Source organism: Sprattus sprattus (genome assembly GCF_963457725.1).
Source record: "Sprattus sprattus genome assembly, chromosome: 4".
NCBI classification, from domain to species: Eukaryota; Metazoa; Chordata; class Actinopteri; order Clupeiformes; family Clupeidae; genus Sprattus; species Sprattus sprattus.
Window position 1 is genome coordinate 30,371,456 of NC_137923.1, and position 25,102 is coordinate 30,396,557.

General features: G+C 43.6%; 2 protein-coding genes across 2 annotated transcripts; one reads left to right on the forward strand and one right to left on the reverse strand.

Annotated features, from left to right (window-relative positions):
• Positions 1-996: 996 nt before the first annotated feature.
• Positions 997-6,154, reverse strand: acbd5b (acyl-CoA binding domain containing 5b; the record flags this gene model as incomplete). Its single annotated transcript, XM_080838008.1, has 11 exons — positions 997-1,110; positions 1,371-1,421; positions 1,873-2,060; positions 2,261-2,426; positions 2,944-3,038; positions 3,457-3,675; positions 3,865-4,026; positions 4,874-4,991; positions 5,184-5,256; positions 5,715-5,835; positions 6,079-6,154. 11 exons carry the CDS (start codon positions 6,152-6,154, stop codon positions 997-999), a joined length of 1,383 nt encoding a protein of 460 aa, XP_080694134.1.
• Positions 6,155-7,171: 1,017 nt separating this feature from the next.
• abi1b (abl-interactor 1b) lies at positions 7,172-24,691 on the forward strand. The gene is made up of 11 exons (XM_080837367.1): positions 7,172-7,302; positions 11,427-11,594; positions 15,457-15,633; positions 17,319-17,333; positions 17,643-17,779; positions 19,359-19,499; positions 20,769-20,872; positions 21,128-21,340; positions 22,052-22,141; positions 22,505-22,690; positions 22,922-24,691. The coding sequence occupies exons 1-11, from the start codon at positions 7,186-7,188 to the stop codon at positions 23,095-23,097; spliced, it is 1,524 nt and encodes a 507-aa protein (XP_080693493.1). The 5' UTR covers positions 7,172-7,185; the 3' UTR covers positions 23,098-24,691.
• The last annotated feature ends 411 nt before the right edge of the window (positions 24,692-25,102 follow it).

Here is a 25,102-nt window from a genome sequence, read left to right on the forward strand (position 1 = left end):
AGACCGGCAAAGGATGTAAGTTATCTACATCCTTTTAATCTGCCCCACATTTCAGATTGAAAAACTAAATAAATGTATTAGTAAACAAAGAGACAAACATATTTGAAATACATTTTAAACAGTGTATGATTTTACTTACTACTTTAACTAGCAATATGTACAAGCACTGGCCCTAAATACACAATTAATACATCCAGTATCATATCAGTAAGTTTTCCCATGTTGATTTATGAATATTGTCTGTACAGAACCTGACCATCTTGTAACTGAGTTGGGGCCATAGTGCAGCCATCAGTGTATGTGAAACGTGTTATGCCCATAACCTGAGGTCTTTCAGCCTTACAATACCAATACGGTGTATCTAGACATCATTTTAAGAGCATAATGAAAGTGATAGAGAGTTTATCAGTTAAAGTGCTTGGCTCTTGCAGCAGCTTATATTAAAACAGATAACAGAACAGAAAACAACCAAAAGAATAGCCTGTCTCCACCATGTGAGTTAAGAAGGATACAGTCATCACAAGTGAACTGGGATTGTATAGCATTCTGGTATAGAGTACTATGTCACTTGGATAACCTATTTTTTCTCACAGACAGTGCAGATGACAGGCATCAGCTTCTGACTTGCAATAACAAAAGACTACTTGTTGTAGAGGTCATGACCTTTATCTGATACTGACACAGTGGACTCAAGAACTCCTCAGCTGCCTAATAAAGAAAGTGTAAAAATAATGTGAATTAAGTCAGGTCTCAGAAACATACACACCTGAACACCTGCAGGGCTGCACACACACACACACGCACACACACACACACACACACACACACACACACACACACACACACACACACACACACACACACACACACACACACACACACACACACACACACACACACACACACACACACACACACACACACACACACACACACACACACACACACACACACACCACACACTTGATACTGATGCACAAAGAAAGAGAGGAACACTTACTTTCTCCTCCGCTGTAGGTAGAAGTCCACAATCCAATGTACCAAGACAGGCCATGCCACAGCAAGAGACACAGTGACTGGAGACAGGCTGAAGGGCCACCATGATGCCATCTAAACAAACGTAAAAACACCTAATTTACTTCTGTCTGACAGAGCAGATACTACATGCATCTCTAAAATGATCTTTAACAGTAAGAGAGCGCTGTAAAATTACAACATAATTGCCAGGACAATAATAACTTCCTCAGGAGTTATTACTGCCATCCTATAGTAGATGTATGCAATGGTTAAACAATGTTAGTTCTCCCCTCATCAGTTCATCAAACACAAGAGAAGACATACTGTAGTACTGCTCTTTTATACAATGTTACCTTTTTGGTTTCATTTATAAGTTGTTCCTTTCTGAGCACTAAGGACTTCATCTGAAAAAATAAGCAAACAATTATTATGTATAATCTGCATCTGATGTTAGTTAGGGTAGGAGTAACATATAGAGGGATGAGGATATTAACAGAACCAGAGAATACAAAAAACATGGGGCAAGGATGTCTTTTCAAATGCGTTTTTAATGATTGCTTTAAGTCATCGTGCCACCTTTCTCCTGTAAGGTTTTTAGTATTTTGGCTTTGTTCAAGATACATTTATTGGCTTCCACCTGTGGCCGGTCTTTTAGACCATGATATATCTTTAAAAATGTCTGCAGTGATGTGGTTAAAAGTATAGACCATTCCCCAGTGATGAAAACCAGGGTATAGAATGGCTTCATACTCTCAAACATAGCTATTTTAATTAAACAATGATGTCACTCATGAGGTGGTCATTGTTTTGTAGTATACTTTCACTGCTTAAGTGATTTTTTACAAACTGTCTTACCTGTGATGCACTTAGGGCCTCAAGAGTGTTCAATCTCTGCAGCACATCATGCATGTCTGCCTGTAGACACGTGAGCACCATGGTGATATCCTTGTTTATATTTCCCATGGCAACAGCCTTGCTCCTCTGAGTGTCTGTGTAGTTTCCTTCTCCATGGCAACACAGTTCTGTTCCAAGTGAGCTACTACCTACAGGAAAAGGTTTTAAAATTGACAAAATTATAATATTAACTATCAAGGATTACTCCATAACATGACATGTTCATATAGGGACATTCAGTTCTGATATAAAGTAATGATGCCTGTCATTACATTAGTGATTACACATACACAGCTTAACAGTTTCACCCAACTATCAGTAATAATTAGGAGAGTAACTGAGGCCCCACCTTCCATCTGGTCTGAGCTCTGGTCTGGCTGGACTGTACCATGTGCCTTAGTGCAGGGGGGACTGCGATTCCCACACAGAACGGCCTTGTTCCCTCCCTGTGGATTCTGCATTCTGGCTCGGCCTCCTTCAGGCTTTGCCAGCGGGATCCTGGGAACTGCAGCACCCTTGGGCAGGAAAGGAGCGTTTGCCAGAGTATGACAACCATGATAAATGCAGTTCGATTACACAGTCACTGAAACACAGTTGAGAGGATGGTGAAGCCAAGAGCCATTTAATGAACAACAAAGAAAGGGCCAGAAGTTTGATTTATAACGGCATCAAAAATATTTCATTCTGTAGGTTTTTGTGTTTGTCAATATCCCTGTAAACTAGTTCTGAATTTATTTCTCAGTCTCAACAGAGAATATTGCTATTCCAATAAATGCATTCCCAATGTGTAATGTTTGAAAACTTCCCAGTGAAAAATTTTTTTGAACAAATGGAGCATTACTGTCTACATTGTAGTGTGTAGAGTGTACACACTACAATATCACATTATAAATAAAAACAGAAGCGCAAATATAGCGTCTGTTTGTAAAGTAGATGATCTGGTTGAACAAGAGAAAGCCGGACATATAATTATGTAATTCATGTGCAGTCCATCCTGTAATCAATTCAGCGCAAAGTACAGGAAATGCTTACTTCCTCTGGAGCGGGATGTTCTGAGGAGCCACAGCACACCTCATAATCTGAGGCCTGAGTCTGGCAACTTTGTCCAGAGGCCACTCCATTGTCATCTGAGAAGGAATATCACATCAACAACTGACACATTACTATGGGCACTACAAGCACAACACTAGTGACTAACATCAGCCGTGTCAAATCATTTCCTGAACTACCATTAAATCCTCGGCGTGGTACATTACTGGAGTTTAGCCATCAGCAAGGAAGCTAGCACCCCTCATTTGAAGTTAACTGCCACTTCTACAACCACCATTAGCCACTAGCAAAAACAGCATGCCAAAGAACAGTGCAAACAGAGAGAGAGAGAGAAAGAGAGAGCGAGAGAAAGAGATAGAGAGAGAGTGAGAGAGTGGGAGAGAGAGGGAGAGAGAGGGAGGTAGGGACAGAGAAACAAACACACACACATAATTATAAAAAAGGCTGTCTTTCACTTAATTTCTCCTACAACCCAGACATGGTAGTTTTCCTTACTAGCTAAGTGTCCATTGAGGCAGGAGAGGAGTTTCTCCTGTGGGGGCTCTTGGAAGCAGGACAGCTCCTGCTCCTGGGTGTTGAGGGAGCTGTGGGTGTTGTTAGTCAGGTAGGGGCTTCTGTTCTCCCCACTGCCATCAGAGACGGTGGAGACGGGGGACCCACCTCTCCACTCAGTTACATCCACAATCGGCCTTGTAAGGTCCACACACTGGTCCTCTGAAAGTGAGGGTGAAGAACAGTAACAGTAACATCAGCAGGGAACGGAGCTAGTTCCTTACTGTGAACACAGATCAGTCAATCAAGGCAAGAACTTATGTGATACCACACACAGCCAATCTCACTCTGAAAGCAGGGCTAGAACTAAGTAACTGTTTCAAAGAGGTGCCAGTTACAATTATTGGATACCTTCTTCCTCCATCCGCACTTTCATCTCTTCCTCAGAGTAGTTTCCACCTTTACTCTCCTCCTCCTCCTCTTCCTCTTCCTCGTCATCACCATCATCACCTGCTTCAAATCCAAAATGGGCTGGTGATGGTTTAGACATATTGGGAGAGCGATGAAGAGAGCGTATGATGACCACAACAATACCATGCCATACACTATCATTTTATTATCATTATCATTTTTTGAATTATCATTATTATTATCATTTTATTATCATTATCATTATAAGACAGAATGTGTCTTTTGCCATCTGTTCTGTCAAAGACTAGTGCAATTCAGACAAGAGGTGCAAGAATCCTTAAACAAACAAAAATCTAACATTAGTGTAACATCTTGTTTTTGCCGGTAACACAGTGACAAAGTAATGAAGTAATGGAATGGAATACGTCAAATTATGCTGTTCTAAACTGCAGAAACACATATACAAAGTATTCTTTTGCATTATCAATATAACACTCCTAAAACCAATATCTATTTGTTTTCAAGCATTTTATACTTTTTTGTCATAAATACTTGTTTGCAAGATAAATCAGTGCCTATTGAACTGCACTAGACAGATTTGATTCACAGTTGTCATGAAAAGAATGTCCACTCTGCACAGCAGGACATGCCTTTTACTCCAAACGAGACAGGATTAGCTCATCAAAATGAGCCCACCATTTAATCAAACTCCAAACTCCACTAATGCCACTGGCAATGTTGGCACATGGTGATATTGTTACAGATAATTCTGCCTTTTGGCATTTCTTCTGGGCCTCAATACTTGTGCATATGTATTCTTATTTGTAATGCTGAATCAACTCCACATCAAAACCCTGACTTCAGTGTCATACAAGCCAATAATAAGACACATTGTGTTTGTATGCAAAATAACTAAATACATGTATAATTGGCTTGGTATGGAAACACTGAAACACACCTTTAAATTACTATTGCAATACTACTTTTGTGTTATACTTTATTGACATACCTGTGATGAACTCTACTGATGCAGATAGCTCACCATCGTTGTCAACAAACTCATAGAAGTTGTCAAGAACATCAAGCAGCTCCGACACCTCCTCAGTGACGGGAAGTATCTCCAGAATCTGTCATATATTACATTTTGAGTTCAGAATCTGTCATGTATAACATATTGAATTCAGAATCTGTCATATATTACATATTGAATTCAGAATCTGTCATGTATTACATATTGTATTCAGAATCTGTCAGATATTATATATTGTATTAAGAATAGAAAACTGAACATGCTATGTTAAAACTAAGGAGAGGCTTACCTTTTTAATTTCTTGAACATACTCCACCATGGCAGTCTCTTTTGCCATGCTCCCTAACGCTTTCCATGCTTCCCTGTTGATAGATGATTATGTTAGATGGTTTAATGACCTTGTGAAATAGGCATTGAGGATTTTTATCCTCATCTATATTTACTGTATCTCACTATATATTATTAACCAAATAAAATATGTCCTAAATAAAGGGTATTTCAGTCAGAGTGCAGGCGTATTGCTCTGAAGACATGACATATGATTGCACAGCATTTACATGCTTATACAGGTCATCTTAGTTTACCAGACCATTATATTTCTCCATCTACAATGGAATTACAGGTAAAGTAGTATAATATGCCTTTCAGTTTATTTTGTCAAGCCATATGTTGACAGAGAAGAATATAAGGAGAAAGCTTAATTCATTCTTGAACTGCAGTTGACTAACATTGTAATTCTAGTCTTAGGCTCAGCTGGCCAAAATGTTATACAGTAGGCCTATATGAAGATATAAATATCAATGAACAGGCTATAACCCACCATTTGGCGTTCCCCTCCCTATCCCAGTAGCTTGGTTTGGGGATATCACAGGGACCAACTGTAGCCTGTTTATAATAACCATAAACCACTCGCATCATATCATCTGAGTGTTGATATGAACCTGTAGAGAGGAGCAGAGTTGGAGAGGAGATGGGGGGAAAAGAGAATATGGTGTGGATTTATGTGTGTGTAATGAGGTTGGTTGTCATATTTCCAAGTAGCTTATGTGCGTACGGGTAATACGAGGGTTTATTCTATCCTGAACAAAGTCATTAAAATAAGTGTGTTTCAGGTGACAGATAGACTGAATTGACACTTAAATTACGACTCGCAAGGATATGTGAAGCATGGTGCACACACTTACCGTCACAAGGTACATTTTCTATCACTTTCACAGCTGCATCAAACCGGAGTTGGTGGATTGATTTGTCGCTCGCCATAACAGAACCTTGGACAGTTTATAGACAACACTACAAAGAGGAAAGTTTATAAGTTTAAAGTTAACAGAGAGTGCTTCCTTATAGACTAGTTGAAACAGATTGTGGCTTGCACAAAAATGCAAAAGAGCCAAGAATAAATAGCATTATTGGTAAGAATTTACGGTTGTTGACACTAACTTATTTTACCTGTTGATGACAACTGTCATGCAATTCAATGTATCGGATTTAACGGATGCAATATACGATTTATGTTTGTTATTTCCGTTTAACACGAAACTGCTATAACTACAATTTAATGTTACTCAGAAATAGCCTATACAAGGTTACCTACAATCAACTAAGGCATAGCCTATTAGGTGGATAAGCTGCCGCTACTTCTGTCAAGAACATATGTGTCAAAGAACACTGGGAAATGTAGTTAAAATCGCACCAAAGTAATCTCTCTGTCCTAGACTCTTCCTACCACACCCAGAATGCTTTGCAGAGGGGTATTTAAAATGGATTCATAGCACTATAGCAACAAGGTGGGGTAGCCAAAAAACATCTCATGTAGTCACCTAACTCACGCAGTACGAATCTTATATAGATAGAGCATAGCTCGGTAAAACAGCCTGCCCCTGTTTATAGGCTACGCCATTATTATGTTTAGCGTTTTTGTTCATCATAACATTCTTTGGTGTAAACCGGGCCAGATTACAGTGTCCTACACATTTTTGGGCCTATATAATAACACATAAATCTTTACACGTTTGACCACTTATGAATAGATTCATTATAGTAGGTTGGTGGCGATGTTGTTTTTTTTTACCACGCTTTAAACCCGCTCTCTTCTTCAATTGGCTACAGAAGAATCACTAACCCAAACTAACGAATTACAACACACCGCGCTGATGCAATTGTTGAAAATGTAATGACTGTCAGAGCGAGGCTAGGAATCCCACAATACCAGGCGGGGGAGCTCCCTCTTCGACTGAACGGGGTTCAATGAAAGCAAAGGGAGCTAGTAGAATAGTAATGCGGAGGGATGTAAGATGGCAGAGCTACAAATGCTGCTAGAGGAAGAAATTCCGGCTGGTAAAAGTGCTCTTGTTGAGAGCTACCAGAACCTTTCCAGGGTTGCAGAATATTGTGAGAACAACTATGTACAGGTAGGTACGGGAACACTTTGGAAATATGTCTGGCGTTGGATGCCGTGTCGAGATTGTGGAAATTACTGAATTGTGGGAAAGCCGGAGACAGGAAATGTAGGCTATTCCACCGCTAAGGTGAAATATATAGAGGCGTATACATTTATTTTACGGCGGCTAATCGTCTCTAATGGCGTATTTCTCTTGTTATGACGGAGATTTGTTTGAATATTTATGTTCTCTTTATTCTTGCTTATTCTTGCCGAGCCATATCACTGATGCACACGGGTGTGAGCCCTCACATTCAGTCACAAAGCTGCGCGGAGGGTGTGTCTATTATCAGTCTATGCTGGGATCAAATGCATTATCTTCCTAGTGTGTTACAATGTAGCGGATTTACCCCATCAATTTGGCAGTCAGAACTGATAGTGGTTAGGCCTGCTTCGGGAAAAAATCTAGGCTACATTAACATTATCAATGTCTGTCGGTGTAGGCGTGCTTTCCAAAATAATCTGCTTCACAGCCTGGCTGAACGAACGCAGCAGCACATGCTATATTGTTCTTCACACATTGCAGAATGTGCTGGTGATGTTCTATCGCACGCACACAAAGGCATTTAACAACGCGCCTGTCAGTTGTGTCGATTGAATAACGTTGAAGGAAAATTACAAAGCAGTCTGATTCCGTCTCAACATCAAACCGGTTTCTAATACACGTTATGAGCTTGCTGCCACAGCTTGTGCGATGCGACAGCCAGTTTCGTAGACTACGTGATTTTCTATTGACCTAAACGTTATTCTTCTGTGATTCGTGCCGTGATTTATTGCTCTGTAGATGTACGCTAGAGTGTTAGGAACCCTTTCAAACGCTTTCCCACAGTCCATATTCAGGTGTTCTCCGTGAGTGGGAATAGGTTTTCAGAAGAATATAGGACCCACATATGAAGGCCTACTGACCTTAATGTATTTGATGTTATAGTCCCACATCAACTGCTCGCTTCAGAAGATTTTATGATTGAAGTCATACCGGTATGTAACATCTGTGAATTTCAAAAAGATTACATGGAAATGCTTTTAAGTGTAAGGCGAACAGGCCCACATTTGACTAGTATATGACAGGCTTGATGGTATATTGCATTGTGTGGTGTAAGACATGTTCAGTGTAAAACATGGCTGTGTGTGTATTTTTTATTTTTTTCTAGTTTTCTAGTTATGATTCCTATAATCCTGAAAAGTAGGAGATGTATGAAAGGAAGTTGACAGATCTTAAGAAAGACAGTACTGTGATGTCAGAAATCACAGAGTAAGCTCACATGTAGAAGGGCATGCATGAATCTAGGATCGGATTGGAAGGAGGAAATCTCAGTATCACTAAAGAAAAGAAACTGGCCTGGAAGACTGGTCCTAGTGTGAGGGGAGACATGATCTGGCAGAGTCACTCAGAGTGAAAGGGCCAGAGGGTTCAAGTTCAGTCCATCAAAAGAGGAGAATACATTTAGAAATGCTTACAAAAGTTCAGAACTGCCACAAATAAACATGCTTCAAAACACAGCTTTGGATCGTGAAGGAATATTCAAAAGATTTTTGTGAAACTTGTCATTCTGGTTTTCTATATAGTGCAGATTCTTTATGAAATACTCTTGCTATTAAAACCCAATGGAAAACATTCAGCACCACATTTGATACAACAGATGATCATTAATAATCAGTGTGTTAAATTTCCTATAAAAAAGTGTATTAAATGTGGTGCTGAATGTTTTCCATTGGGTTTTAATAGCAAGAGTATTTCATAAAGAGTATTTCATATAGAATATTCTCCTCTTTTGATGGTGCTGAGTCAATAGATGATCAGTTTGTAGATGATAGTAATACATGATCAGTCAACACTGATCATGTATTACTATCATCTACAAACTAATCATCTATTGACTACCATCAACGACATATCAGCCGTTTCAGGCACAAGAACAAGAAGGTTCCAAATATTACAAAACTAGCAAAGAAATGCTAGTTATTACCAGTATATTACCAGTACAAAGCACAAGATATTATTATTATTTTAGAATATTTTCACCCAGGACTGTATTCAAATCAAAACAAAAATGTTGCAGTTTCATTTACAGTCGTAATTTAACCATGTAAGAGATTTTGAAGCTCTGGCATTGTAAGTATGTTGCAGAACAGAATGAGGTGCTTTTAGCATTCTAGCTACTCACTGCTCTAGTTATCTAGAACCACAAGGTTCACTGAGGTTACAGCAATCCATAAGAAGTGTTGTCTTCTGATTGAGAGAAAATGCATCAAAAAATGACATGGTAAAGTACATTGACACACACGCACCAACACACACCTACACCCATACACACACACACACACACACACACACACACACACACACACACACACACACACACACACACACACACACACACACACACACACACACACACACACACACACACCCACCCACACCCATACACTCACTGGATCTCATTCTCAGATTGACTCATAGATATTTCAATCATGACTTAAGAGGGTGTTCTCCTCAAGTTCTCAGCTGAATTTAGGTCACCCCACTCTCAAGCTATGTTTTCTTAATTTTTGATTTACTCCTTCTCAGTATAAAGTTACAGATGGCTACATGCTGTTCTTTTTATAGATTTCATCCCCAGTGGATGGAAATTGCTAACCATCTGGACTATTATGTTTTAAAATGACTTGTCCCTGAAGGTAAAAATATATCGGAGAAAGGTTAATCTCTATAATTTATTTTAGTGTAGTGGACTTCTGCAGACAGCTTTGTGTTCTGCTTTTGTTTACAGTGTGTCGGTGATGTAATGATTAATGGCATTGAGTGTTATGACATTCCACTCTAAGCAGTTTCGGGGGGTTTTGCCTCTGTCTTGCCAGCCCTTGCCTTCAGAGACACATGATTTGGGAAGAAGGGAGGGACACATGAGGTCACAGGCGGGTCGAGGCACAGTCCAAGATCCAGTGCCCCATGCCAACAGTGGGCCAGTTCCATCACACTAGGTTGTGTGTGTTTTTGGAATGGTATATTCACATTGAATGCAAAGCTGTCTTCAGTCTCGTCATCTGATCCTGTACTGGATCGGTCAGCAATTTCTGGTTCTGACTTGGATTCTAATGTGCCACTATGTGTTATTTGTAGATTTGTTGGCAAACCAGAGGCAGGATACAGTATGACACAGAAACTCTGACTTTTGCATATGTCATTATTATCAAATCCACAGAAATGGTTATATTGTCTGCAGCATAGCTTTAAGAACTACAACTAGCACTCAGGTTGAAAAAAACCCAGATCTTATAGCGGATTCGGGTGCACTTACTCTTGGCAATATGACTTCTCTAGTTTCAGCATCCTCCCATATGTATTCAGTGAAAGTGTTTCCTCTGCTAAGCGTGCTCAGAGGGTTATTGGAGTAGTGTGATGTGTAGCTGTTAGCTAATTACACTGCTATTCGGGGCCATGTTTTACTTCAGCTCTCATTAGTTCTTAGTGAAAGGATTTAATTAAAATGACTGTAGGTAGTGTGTAAAAAGAGTAAAACAGTGTCTTAATACGATAGGATTACATCTAAGTGCTGTAGGTCATGTAACCTACTTCCCTGTATGTCCATTTGTGTCCTGTCCAATTATGTTTACATGGTCACAACCATGTATTTTAGCCTTAGGCCATAGGACATGCCGGTGGAAACAGTTTGCTGTAGAAGGCCTGTCTTGATTAAAATGGGGCTCCAAACAGCTGACCTGTAAAGATACAAAGGGGTCAAGAGAACGCGGATGAATGGTGTCTGTCCCCTCACAACAGACCTCACGCATATTTTGGAGGCCATGATGACCTGAAACAGTTTGACATTGTTTTACATTTTACATTGATATTGCTGGTGTGTGTATGATTGTAATATTTATAATAATAATTTTTAATAATTCATATTTTAATTGTTTTTACTTGTCAATTGCAAGATGAGATGACATTGCCTAGTGTCCTCCTAACCAACTATAGACCAGATGAGATCTTTGTAAAGCTACAAGTCTGCTTTTTCTCTTCTGTTGAGAAGCATCTGGTGATCTTCCTCTCTATTTCCCTAATGACCTCTTTTATGTCTTCCTCTCTCCTTCAAGGCACAGGACAAGAGGAAAGCCCTTGAGGAGACCAAAGCCTACACCACCCAGTCCCTGGCCAGTGTAGCCTACCAGATCAATGCCTTAGCCAACAACGTGCTGCAGCTGCTGGACATCCAGGCGTCCCAGCTGCGCCGCATGGAGTCCTCCATCAACCACATCTCCCAGGTACACACACACACTCACACACAAACACACACACACTCACACATACACGCACGTATGCACACACACACACTCACTCACACACGCACACACGCACACACGCACACACACACACACACACACACACACACACACACACACACACACACACACACACACACACACACACACACACACACACACACACACACACACACACACAGAGTCCTCCAATAAACCACATCTCCCAGGTACACACACACACTCACACACACTCACACAAACACACAAAGAAGCACGCATGCACACACACACACACACACTCACTCACTCACTCACTCACTCACTCACTCACTCACTCACTCACTCTCACACATGCGCACACACACACACACACACACACACACACACACACACACACAGAGTCCTCCATCAACCACATCTCCCAGGCACACACACACACACACACACACACACACAGAGTCCTCCATCAACCACATCTCCCAGGCACACACACACACACACACACACACACACACACACACACACACACACACACACACAGAGAGAGAGAGAGAGAGAGAGAGAGAGAGAGAGAGAGAGAGAGAGAGAGAGAGAGAGAGAGAGAGAGAGAGAGAGAGAGAGAGAGAGAGAGAGAGAGAGAGAGAGAGAGAGAGAGAGAGAGAGAGAGAGAGAGAGAGAGAGAGAGAGAGAGAGTCCTCCAATCAACCACATCTCCCCGGTACACACACACACATACACACACACACACACACACACACAAACACACAGTCAAAAGATAATCTAGTGGTCAAAGCTGACAAAATGTCTCAATGCATTAAAACCAAATCTTTAGATTTGCGTCCTCCCCGAGAGCCTTGTGTTACTGTGGCTCCTCAGATAGATGCCTTGCCTTTTTCAAAAATAAATTAAATTATTTTATGTGTCACAAAGTTATTGCTTAATCTCACTGAGCTGATTGGTTGATGTATAATATGAGTCAGAGCATCCCACTGGTGGGTCACGTCCATTCATCCTAGTCTGACTCCCTGCTGCTCTTATCTACGTGCTTTGCCTCATGCTGTCTGATTGGGTTTGGCTATTTGAGGGTGTGTTGGTGTGGCTATGCCATTTGCCCTTGGGAACCACACCCCAAAGGTCTTATTACTTTTATAATGATGTAAATCTAAATGTGAACCTTTTATTCTGTATTACTTAAATAGGCTTTTATGTCAATGAAATGCTATTTTTATACGTTTGGATTACGACATTAACTCTATGGGCTTTGGATTTCCTACTTGTATGTGCATTCTTAGCTGAAACTCGAGAGAGCATTCTTCACATTTGAGGGGTTGGAAGGGTGATTTTAAAATACGAAAGGTGTTTTTTTTGCTTATAAACCCAGTTTTGAAGCCTGCTCTGGTTCATCCTTGAGCTCACTGAGGAGTCTGAGATCAGAGGCATATTGATGTTGAAACGGCTCTGCCTCTGAACATTCTCCTCACAGCTCCATCATATCGTCGGAGCTCGGAGGGAATGATGGAAATGCCGGCTGCATGCTAATAGTGCTTGTGCTTGTGACTGCTGATAGCTGCATGCTAATAGTGCTTGTGCTTGTGACTGCTGATGCTAATAGTGCTTGTGCTTGTGACTGCTGATAGCTGCATGCTAATAGTGCTTGTGACTGCTGATAGCTTGCAGTTTTTGTCACCTCACTAAAGGGTACCGACAGACAGAAACGTTATTTCACACCCATGCAGAAGGTGTTCTGTTTCTGGCTTTGCTCTAGGATAGGGGAACTCAGCCAGTATCGTTGTCATTTTTATGAAACTGCTTCTCAAATCTGGCGATGGTGTATCACCCTCATAGTATTGCTAATATCGAGTATTCACCCTTTGTCAAGTTTTCTCAGAGAGGCTATTTTGGACAAGTTTACAGTTCCACCCATGTGAAGTGGCTGTGTCTTGTCTTGTGAATTCAGTGTCTGTGTTATTTCAGCACTCAGTCCAGTGTCCCTGAACTCTATCTCTCTGTGCATGCAGGAAATAGTTTGTGATTTGTCACACTAAGATACTGAACTTGGGTGTGACCACCATGTTTCCTCTCTATAAATAAAGGGCCGAGGGCCACCATTTTGATCTCTCAGAACGCTGAGTACAGCTTATTTACCTGTCACTACATTTTTTGTTCTGTTTACTGGCAGCAAGTAGTTTTTTTACAATTGAAAATTGCAAACATTATGGCCTGCTTTGCAGGTACATACAGTATGTGTCCTTGAAGATATGATGACAATCGTGTTTAATAAAGAGATTTCTGCACAACTGATAGGATGATGTTTTTTAAGGGCTGTTGGGGTTGTGAGGGTTTGCATGTGTGAGACAGGTCTGTAGCTGTTGGGGTTGAAATGGTTTGCAGGTGTGAGACAGACAGGTCTGTAGCTGTTGGGGTTGAAATGGTTTGCAGGTGTGAGACAGACAGGTCTGTAGCTGTTGGGGTTGTGAGGGTTTGCAGGAGTGAGACAGGTCTGTAGGTACTTTATTAATGAGTTTCTCAAAGCTGACACACTAAAGCTGGAGTAGATAGAGGACGTTGGCTAGCAACAGGCAAGAGGTAGATGTCCCTTTACCAGTGTCCTCTTGTCTTTATCATTGACCTCTGTCTCTGTCTCTGTCTTGGTCTTGTTCTTGTCACCTTCTGGGTGATTCATTTAGATTGTTTGGCTCCATTCGGGTACTGTAAGCTGTCAGCCACCTGCTAAAAGTGTTTTGTGGCAGCCTGAAAACAGACTCTGGTTTGTGACCTGAAACAAAGCCTCAGAGTAAAAATAAAAACCTTCAGAGAAGAACCGTAATACCCAGGCCTCCTCAACAAGCAGCCTTTAATTTCCTGAATCTCGCAGCTGCACCTGCTCTACCTTAGATCAACTCTAAGCACTGATATGGGTTTCTGATGAAGGTTAGCACTATTACAGATATCATGGGTCTTGTGTAATCTTTTCTGTTGTTTCTGTTGTGAAAAGGCCCTGTTAGCTTTGCGTTAGCTGTACAGCTAGCTGCATGGTAGGTGGGTTTAAGGTTGCGTCAGGGGTAACGGAGGATCAGCTGCCTGTGGGATCGCCGGTCAGAAAATAACCCAGTCACTCTGAGGGTGTAATTAAGGCTATTGCCTGATCGAGCTTACGGGCCTGATCGGTTGGTCTCGTTTAATCGGCTTGAGCTGATATGAGAGTGTTCCAGCTGGGTCCCAAAACTGGGTTATAGCAACAGCATCTGATATCTTGGGTTAGCAACACCAGCTGATATCTTGGGTTATAGCATTAGCTGATATCTTGGGTTATAGCAACAGCAGCTGATATCTTGGGTTATAGCAACAGCAGCTTATAGCAACACCAGCTGATATGGTTATAGCAACAGCAGCTGATATCTTGGTTATAGCAACAGCAGCTGATATTTTGGTTATAGCAACAGCAGCTGATATCTGGGTTATAGCACCGGCAGCTGATATCTGTGACTTTAGCAACACCAGCTGATATTTTGGTTATAGCAACACCAGCTGATATCTTGGGTTATAGCATCACCAGCTGATATTTTGGTTATAGCAACACCAGCTGATATCTTGGTTATAGCAACATCAGCTGATATCTTGCTTTTCTCCATGTGTGTAGGAATGTACTGTATGTTGTTTTGAGTGACTGGACTGTTCACTCTCACTGAGTATTTACCATTGTGCATGGATACTGCAGGTCCAGCACACCTGGTACCATTATTTAGGTACCGATACGCATGAGTCATTCACTGACAATATCCAGATTTTCCGGCCCACCTTGGGTCAAAGTGCTTGTAATTGACCCCTGACCGTTCTCCTCCTTTTGTGCTCCGGTAAACAGACTGTGGACATCCACAAGGAGAAAGTGGCCCGGCGAGAGATCGGAATACTGACTACCAACAAGAACACGTCACGGACACACAAGATCATCGCCCCCGGCAACATGGAGCGGCCAGTGAGGTATATCAGGAAGCCCATAGACTACACCCTGCTGGATGACGTCGGCCATGGTGTTAAAGTAAGTGTCCTCCCTCCTCTGCAGTGGATGCTGTTTCTGCTGATATGTGGTTGCTATAATTGTTTTGAAAAATGGCTGGAAGTCGTTGGAACATCAGCATGCAAAATTCAAAGACATGCTGTCATGTACACGCAGTCTCACCAGACACACACAGTCAGATGTACGGCATATGTTGCCATTTTGTGCCATTTTAGCGAGGTATTTTGAGGGGAAAAAGCAGCGATCGGTGAACTCACTTGGGGCTAATACCGTGAGAGCTATTTGGCTGTCTAATGTCAGATAGAGTGAGAGAGAGAGTAAGCGAGAGAGAGAGAGAAAGCGCAAACTGAAACCCCTCCCCAATGTAATCTGTGGGAAATGTACTCTCCATCTCTCCCTCTCTCCCTCTCCTATCTTTCTTTCTAGACACCATCATTCTTTTTGGCTCACTGCATGATACTATATTTCCCTTCGCCTTCCTCTTGCTCCTTGCAAGGATTTCTGTCCATCACTCAACGAGCTTGTCTACGACCTGATCATATTTTTCAAGAAATTCCAACAGTTTCTGTGTCAAAGCACAGGTTATAGAATATGACTGTCTCATAGAGACCTTTGGGAGATGAACATCAAGTCAAGAAGTATTCTCTCTCTCTCTCTCACTCTATCTATCCAGCTCTATTATTTTATCTCTCTCGCGTCCCTTTATTTCTCTCTCTCTCTCTCTCTCTCTCTGCTTGCTGCCTATGAAGGCTGAGCATGATGTGGAAGCTCAGCTCTGTGCTCCACTGTTGGCTGTGTGAATAACTCTGCTGGCCTCCAGAGTGGGGCCAAGCCTGGGGCCCATTTCTCCCTGGCTGCGTGAAGCTCCCCTGGGGCCCTGAATACATTGTTGGGGTCCTTGACTTGATGTTCATCAAGTGAGTCATCTCGCTCCACCAGTCTGCAGCCCCTGACCTCCTTTGCACAGGGGCCTCTCCCCACTTAGGGTCTAAGGCTCAGCTCAGGCGGAGCAGCCTGCTATTCCCATGTAGACCGGAATCAGCGGCTGGAATGCTCCAGATCGCTAAAGGCCAAGTCCCCTCACTGGGCTGATCCTCTGGTTTGTAGATCATGTCTTTAGAAGAGCTCCCATTGGTGCGGATGACTATACCCCTGTTAGTGGCTTAAAGTCTCTTCCTGTAGAAAGATACAGTACAGAATGACTCATCACCCCAAAGGATCAGGAAATACATATCATTATCACTAAGTGTGGCTTTCAGGACAGCCTTGTGCATCCTAAATCTACGTCATGCCCAGCAGGTGTTAAGTACTGGGCTGTCCCTATTGCAGTCACTGAATGGGCTTGACAAACAGCCAGCTTTCTTATAAATGCATGACAGCTAGCTACCAAATTCGACAAAGCACTCAGTAAGTCCAATGCCAGTTCCTCTTGATGTACCGCCAACTCTTATCATGTCATAGGATCAATGGACTATGGTCTCCAGTATAAGCAAAATATTTGATTAAGTCCCATACATTTCGCTCAGCAGCTAGTAAGTGTTGTTCATACACAAGTCAAAATATAGCAGACTGCTGCCTTCAATATGATTTTTATTCTGAATAATATTGTGAGGCACTATTCCATTATTCTGTTATTGCCTCTGATCACCTGTTCTGTAACTTGCTATAACTTGCTTTATTTCTCCTCTTTTACTGCTGTCATTCAGTGGCTTAAAGCCAAGGTAAGTGCATGATATCATTTTGTTGATTCATTGTTGCTTTGGGTCTAGTGAATTTATAGAATTCAGTTTCTGTCCATTAGTCCTGACATTTCAGATGTTGCCATCACATTCACTTGAACAGAGTCAATTGTGGTCTCTTGTGTTTGTTTGCCTTCTGAATAAATAATGAATTGCATTCTGTGTCTATGGCATAATTGCCATGGATGTGTATGTCTCTTCATATTCTCTGTGACCATACAGCATTAGAAATAGCAGAGGAATAGCACATGGCATTCTTTCTAATTAGCCTCTTTGTGAATGTGACTGTAGCAACATGGTAACAACCAGCCAGCCAGGGGAGGAGGAGGAGGAGGAGGAGGAGTAGGAGGAGGAGGAACCTTATCAAGGACGAATCCACCCACGCAGAAGCCTCCGAGCCCACCAATGGCAGGACGCGGAACCCTTGGGTAAGCACAGGGCCTTTTCACGTTCTACAGTCTGTTTGACGTGATTGCACTACCAACACGGCAGGCCTGGAGAGGACACCGAGGCAGATGCTGCCTGCCATGCTGTAGGACGGCCAACCGATGACCCGCACTGGGCACCACACAGGGCACCGCACTGGGCACCACACAGGCTGTTAGTCATCAACAGGCCCCATGGCCAGAGCGCCATGTTCACTGTGAATGCAAACCGTAAAAGTGTGAAATACTTTCACAGGATGTTTTTGTTTTGTCGTACATGTTCCTGGTTGCTTAGTCATTGCAGGTAAGAGATGTCGGGACTGGTTTATGAGCAGTTAGCCGTCAGAGACGTCCAGGGAACACCACGTGGAGGTAGCTCATATCGTTCCCCTTTAGCTCACTAAATGACACCTTAACTGATGATCTTACTAATCTGAACAAATACTTTATCAACTGGCGACTGAAAATGAATGAAACCAAAACTGTCAGCAGCACCTTCCATCTTGCCAACCGACTAGCCAACACCCAACTAGAAGTCAAATGTGCAGGAAACATCATCCCATTTGAAAAGTCACCAAAATACTTGGGTGTTACTCTGGATAGAAGCCTCACCTATAAACAACACCTCCAGCAAGTCAGAGCCAAGGTGGAAGCAAGAAACTGCCTCATTCACAAGTAAGTAATGCAAGTTTCCCTGTACTCCGGACTGCTACCCTAGCACTGGCCTACTCAACAGCAGAATACTGTGCAACTATTTGGTGCAAATCCACTCACACCTCCAAGCTTGACACAGCACTCAACCACAGCGTGGGGATAGTTTCAGGATGCATAAAATCTATACCAACCTCATACTTACCAATCCTCAGCGGAATCCCACCACCAGCAATCCATCGTGAAGCAGCCTGCCTTAACCTTGCACAGAGAGCTCTAGGCAGAGCCAGTCACCTACTCCACCACGACATCAACTCAAACGACCCATCACCACGCCTACCGTCGAGGGAACCAATCTCTGCAAGACTTCGGGGCCTGCTGCATGAGGCAAATGGCCAGCCACCTGGGTCCTGGACCATCACACAATGGACCAAACAGTGGGGCCCAGCCAACACCAAGCTACATGGCTACATCAAAACACCGTCCACAAGGCCTGCAGAACATAACCTCAACCGAAAATCCTGGGTACGACTTAACAGATGCCGGACAGGACATGGACGCTTCAGAGCCAACATGCACAGGATGAACCTTTGTGATGCCCCTGACTGCCCCTGTGGAGCCCCAGAGCAAACAGCTGATCAAGTCATAAATGACTGCGCCAAGTACCAGTGCCCTGGTCTCCAGGCACTGTCTACCCTGAACACCGAAGCACTGGCATGGCTAGAGGACACAAGCTTAGTCATTTAAACAGTATTGAGATGTATTTTGTGACATACGAATATACACATGTTCCTGGTGGTGGATTATATTCTCTGGCCAGAATCTGGCCCTCCAAGCATTCCCCATGTACTGATTACTGTCATCTGGTGCTGAAGGTAAGTGCAGTCAGTGCTCCTGTGCTCACATGACCGTGTGCTCCTGTGCTGGGCAGGAGGAACACCCCGTATAAAACCCTGGAGCCGGTGAAGCCACCTACGGTCCCTAACGACTACATGACCAGCCCCGCCAGGCTGGGCAACCAGAACAGCCCGAGCCGTACCGCCTCCGTCAACCAGAGGCCCAGGACTCACAGGTGATGCTCCTCCACACACACACACACACACACACACACACACACACACACACACACACACACACACACACACACACACACACACACACACACACACACACACACACACACACACACACACACACACACACACACACACACACACACACACACACACAGGTGATGCTCCTACACATGCACTCACACATACGCGCACACACACGCACACACACACACACCAGAGGGCTGACCCACAAACAGACATGTATACCCAGAGGCTTACTGTCTGAATATGCAGGTTTCTGTACAAACACACTAATGCCCATCAGCATACAATGTTTAGTCTTCCCCAACACACACACACACACATCCGAACACAAACACAAACACATGCACAAACATGAGCTGTCGTAACACAAGCTTCCCAAAAGCACTCTGCAACATGCCTGTCTAATCCTGCGTTAATCACTGCCAAACCAACTTAAGTAAGTCAATTTGAGGGAGATTATAGGTTGCGTAACCCTCCCAAAAACCGGCATCTTCTCTTTGATGATGTGTTCCATCATAATGACAGGATTGGAGTAGTGGGAGGCAGGGTAGGGGGGTGAGGGCAGAGAGCAAGTATAATTCTAGAATGTCTCCTCTCAAATTCCCCTTGTGGTGATGTAGAATGCCTCTGATGAAGCTTCGTGTTGAATTTAACTTATGGGAATGAAATGCCACTCTAACAAATAGCTACCAAATAACACTCATTGCAAATAGCTCTAGAGATGCAAGGCTTTAGTTGGTCTTTGAATACAACTGTACAGTTTAGATAGATTGCGGAGTGCACAATGGCATTTGTAAAAAGCCTATCATAGCAATTAGCACGACAACAATAGTGTGCTGCAACAATGCATGCCTAAAAATTCATCTCCCCCTGACTCGGAAACAGTCTTGTTTATCAAAAAGAGTCAGCAGGATCACTGTTAGGAGTTCAGCCAGTTCAGCCAGTTGTGGTGTTTCTCTTTCTCTTCTTCCATTTCTGACTGTTGTCATCTTTCAGTCTTTGCCTCTATCTCTGTTGTCTCTTCTGCCCTTTCCCAAAGAAATACTACACAAATGTGTGTGACACATAGCTCACCTAATTACACTTAAACTTCTAATTACACTGTTCCCTGACTGCTCGGTATTGTTAGTGTTTGTCTCCCCAACCCTCCTTCAGTGTCACTGCTGGGATCTGGTGCTGCAGTAGGTTGCAGCGTTGCAGTCCAGTCCCCTGTCTCAAACGTCTTGTGTCTCTGTGTGCAGTGGCAGCAGTGGAGGCAGCGGTGGGCGGGAGAACAGTGGCAACAGCGGTATGGGTGTCCCTCTGGCTGTGCCCACACCCTCGCCCCCCACCGGCATGGCAGCAGGTACGCCGCTGGTGCTCTCCACAGGGCTCCACTCTATACACTCACCACTCACTCTGACTGTCTGACTGATTACTGCTCCTTCAGATTGGCCTCATCTCTCTCTCTCTCTTTCTCTATCTATCTGTCTATCTATTATCTATCTCTCTCTATCTATCTATCTATCATATTTATCTATCTATATATCTATCTTTCTTTCTATCTATCTATCTTTCTTTCTTTCTCAAACTATTCCATCCCTTGTTCCTCTCCCCTCAGCGTCGACTCTTCCCCAGGGGCCAGGCCTCGGCCCGGTGCCCATGTCCCAGTTTGGCACCATCTCCCGGCAGGTCTCACGCCACGCCGCCTCCTCCGCCTCCATGGTATCGGCCACGGGCACGTACCGCCGCGCGCCCTCCGTCTCCTCCTCCCAGTTCACCTCCGCCCCCCAGGCTCACGTCAACGGGGGGCCCATCTACACCCAGAACTCAGGTGCGTTCCCAGACCCCGCTACTGCTGACCATGTTCCCCTGCACTGCCAGTTTAGTATCCACGGCCCTTGGTGAAGGCTCTGTAAATGCAACGTTGCAGACGATATAAAGAGAAGATAAATATTTCTATACACTTAATTCAAATAATTCACTCTTTCACTATTCATGGTGCACAATTTCATAATCAACTGTTGATGGCCCATGGAGCAGACGCACATTTCCATCTGTATGTGTAAATAATATGTTAAGAGAAGGGTTGGGGGTAAATAGTATTCTGCTATTGGGCTATTTCTTGAATTCATGTGAATTGGTCCACATTTGAGTTCAAAGTGGAAAAAACACTCTAACACAGCCCTCGGCTTGCCCATTTGCAGTCTGTGATTGATGCCTCTTTCAGAATTCTCTGCTGTCCTGCCCAGTTACGCCTCACGGCACCCTGATGCTACACGGTTGTTGAATGAGGCTTCCTCCCTCACACTCTGCCCGTCACTGTCACTCTCTTGTCTTGCCCACTGCTACTGATGGCTTTGTTTATGTTTCCATCCCTTTTTCACGTGTGCTCAATCTCCTACTGCTCTCTGCCTGTCTGTGTCTGTCTCTCTCTCTCTCTGTCTGTCTGTCTGTCTATCCCTCTGTCTGTCTGTCTGCCTACCTGTCTCTCTTTGTCTGCTCACCTGTCGGCCTGTTTGTGGGGCGCTGCTGCCGCCTCCAGTGACTGCAGCTCCACCGCCGCCCCCTCCCATGGTGCAGCTCACCCCTCAGATCCCGCTAACGGGCTTCGTGGCCCGGGTGCAGGAGAACAGTAAGTACGCGCGCTGGGCCTGCGTAGGTGCCTGCACTTTCACCTGCTTGTGGTCACAAATGCATCACCACTGCAGACGAGTTTGAGTTGAAGTGATATGATGAAAAGGGGCACGACTTGAAGACCCATAGTTGATGAAGAAAACCACTTACAGCTGCTGGATACTGTTGTGATGTATATGAACTCATGGAAATGAATGGAATATTCATAGTCACATTCAGTTTAAATATTGACTTTGACTTTTGGTTTAGATTATTGTAGTATTTACTTTGCGCCATCTTTTGTTCAACATCTTCTCTTTCCATGGCAGCCTCAACAATGTGAAAGCTGACAAGTCTTCTGTCCATCTCGTTGTTTCTGTAGTAACCGACAGCCCCTCCCCACCCCCACCCCCCCTGCCTGAGGACACCATGATGTTTGAGGAGGCCCATCCTCCTCCCCCCCCACCGCCGGTGGACTACGAAGACGAAGATGCAGCGATGGTCCACTACAGCGACCCCTACGCTGACGGGGACCCCCAATGGGCCCCCAAAACTTACCTGGAGAAGGGTGAGTGGCTTTGAACCCTCAGGCCTGTCAAGCCAGGGGATATAATGACAATTAATTGTACTGGGAATCAAAAGCAAGCCGCTACATCAGCACAAGTATAAAAGTTCATAAAATATTGCAAAGTACTCGCTAAGCAATGCAGGACATTGCCACTGTTATGGGCAAACGTTTAGTTTCCAATCTCCGCATGCAGCCACTGCAGTCCTTTTTTCTCTTTCCGCTTGCCTTTAGTGGTGGCCATTTATGATTACGCAAGGGATAAGGACGACGAGCTGTCTTTCATGGAGGGCGCCATCATCTACATCATCAAGAAGAACGATGATGGCTGGTTCGAGGGCGTGATCAACGGAGTCACTGGCCTGTTCCCTGGCAACTATGTGGAGTCCATCATGCACTACGCAGACTGAGGGAAGGTTGTGTGTGTGTGTGTGTTTGTGTGAGTGTGTGTGTGTGTGTGTGTGTGTTAATGCAGAGGGACACCTGCCAATCACAAACAAACATTACAAAGTGCATTTGGCTATTAAAGAATGTTTGTTTCCTTTTCTGTAATGCTAATGAAAACATGCAAACCATGACTGAAAATGGGTATTGTTAAGTTGTTATCGAAGGTAAACATGTAAAGATATGAATAATAATTAGAATATTTCCGGTTAGGTCTTTTTGTTGTATGTTTTGTATATACAGTAATGTGAACTGCAGCTTGTAGGTGGTCAGTAGTGTGTTTGTGTGTGTGTGTGTGTGTGTATGTCAATGTCTTGACCAGTCTATGTAACATGTCTTTTTTAATTTTTTATTATTATTATTATTATTATTATTATATTATTGAGTCTGTTTTTAAAGCAAACTATTATTTTTATTCAGGTTTTGTACAAACATTTTCCTATCATTAACATTTGTCCAGAATGTCTTTTGAATGTCATTTCTTGATATTTCTGAGCCTTGCAAAATGATGAAAAAACTAAAATGAAGAAAAACTGACTTTCATTTGTAGCCTCTTCTATTTTCTCCTGTCCTGTTCTGTTTTGTTGAAATGGGTTTCAATGCCATAGAGTATTTTTCCTCCCACAGGTGTGTGAGTACAGTAGTGTACCGCAGGTGTCCTAGTCCAGACCGGGTAAAGGAAAGGGGGCCTCTGGAGACCATCTTGTCCCTGGTTCCGACCAAGACACACCGCGGGCCCCTCATACAGATACCCTATCCCAAGACACACCGCGGGCCCCTCATACAGATACCCTATCCCAAGACACACCGCGGGCCCCTCATACAGATACTCTATCCCAAGACACACAGTGAGCCCTTAATACAGATACTCTATCCCAAGACACACCGCGGGCCCCTCATACAGATACTCTATCCCAAGACACACCGCGGGCCCCTCATACAGATATCCTATCCCAAGACACACAGTGAGCCCTTAATACAGATACCCTATCCCAAGACACACCGCGGGCCCCTCATACAGATATCCTATCCCAAGACACACAGTGAGCTCTTAATACAGATACCCTATCCCAAGACACACCGCGGGCCCCTCATACAGATACTCTATCCCAAGACACACCGCGGGCCCCTCATACAGATACTCTATCCCAAGACACACCGCGGGCCCCTCATACAGATATCCTATCCCAAGACACACAGTGAGCCCTTAATACAGATACCCTATCCCAAGACACACCGCGGGCCCCTCATACAGATACCCTATCCCAAGACACACCGCGGACCCCTCATACAGATATCCTATCCCAAGACACACAGTGAGCCCTTAATACAGATACCCTAACCCAAGACACACAGTGGGCCCCTAATACAGATACCCTAACCCAAGACACACAGCGGGCCCACATACAGATAACACAAGACACACTGCGGGCCCCGCATACAGATACCCTATCCCTAACCCAAGACACATCGGGGGCCCACATACAGATACTGTATCTTGGCTGTGAGCTTCACTTGTAGTGTTTTCTTTGGGTGCAGTGTACACAGACAGCTCCTACTGATGTGTGTTCATTCTAGTGACGTGTGTGTGTGTGTGTGTGTGTGTGTGTGTGTGTGTGTGTGTGTGTGTGAGTGTGGGGTTGAACATGACCATCAGACCACTTTGCTGTCTCTGAAAATGGCTGCCATAGGCCAGTAGGGCTTCATATTTTCTAAATGGATGTCATGACCCAGAGATAGACCACTTTGTGCCATTCATATAGAGTGAAGAACCCTGGCATCACATTTCATACCTGTTCCCTCTCTCTGCACTTTCATGATGCGTGAATGGCAGAGGAGGTCTAAGGACTTTAGCACATGCAGATGGCTTGGATGTACAAATGTGATGCAAGGACCAAGGAAAGTAATAGTTTTTTGACTTATGCATGTGTTAAATTAGGCCTTAAAAGTATCATAAATGTAATTTTTCTT

Excerpts from the sequence above, each read along its gene's own strand:
- abi1b (XM_080837367.1), top strand. The coding sequence starts at position 7,186 with ATGGCAGAGCTACAAATGCTGCTAGAGGAAGAAATTCCGGCTGGTAAA. Across the intron at positions 22,142-22,504 it reads GGCCCGGGTGCAGGAGAACA|TAACCGACAGCCCCTCCCCA; the intron begins GTAAGTACGCGC and ends TTGTTTCTGTAG. Across the intron at positions 22,691-22,921 it reads CAAAACTTACCTGGAGAAGG|TGGTGGCCATTTATGATTAC; the intron begins GTGAGTGGCTTT and ends GCTTGCCTTTAG.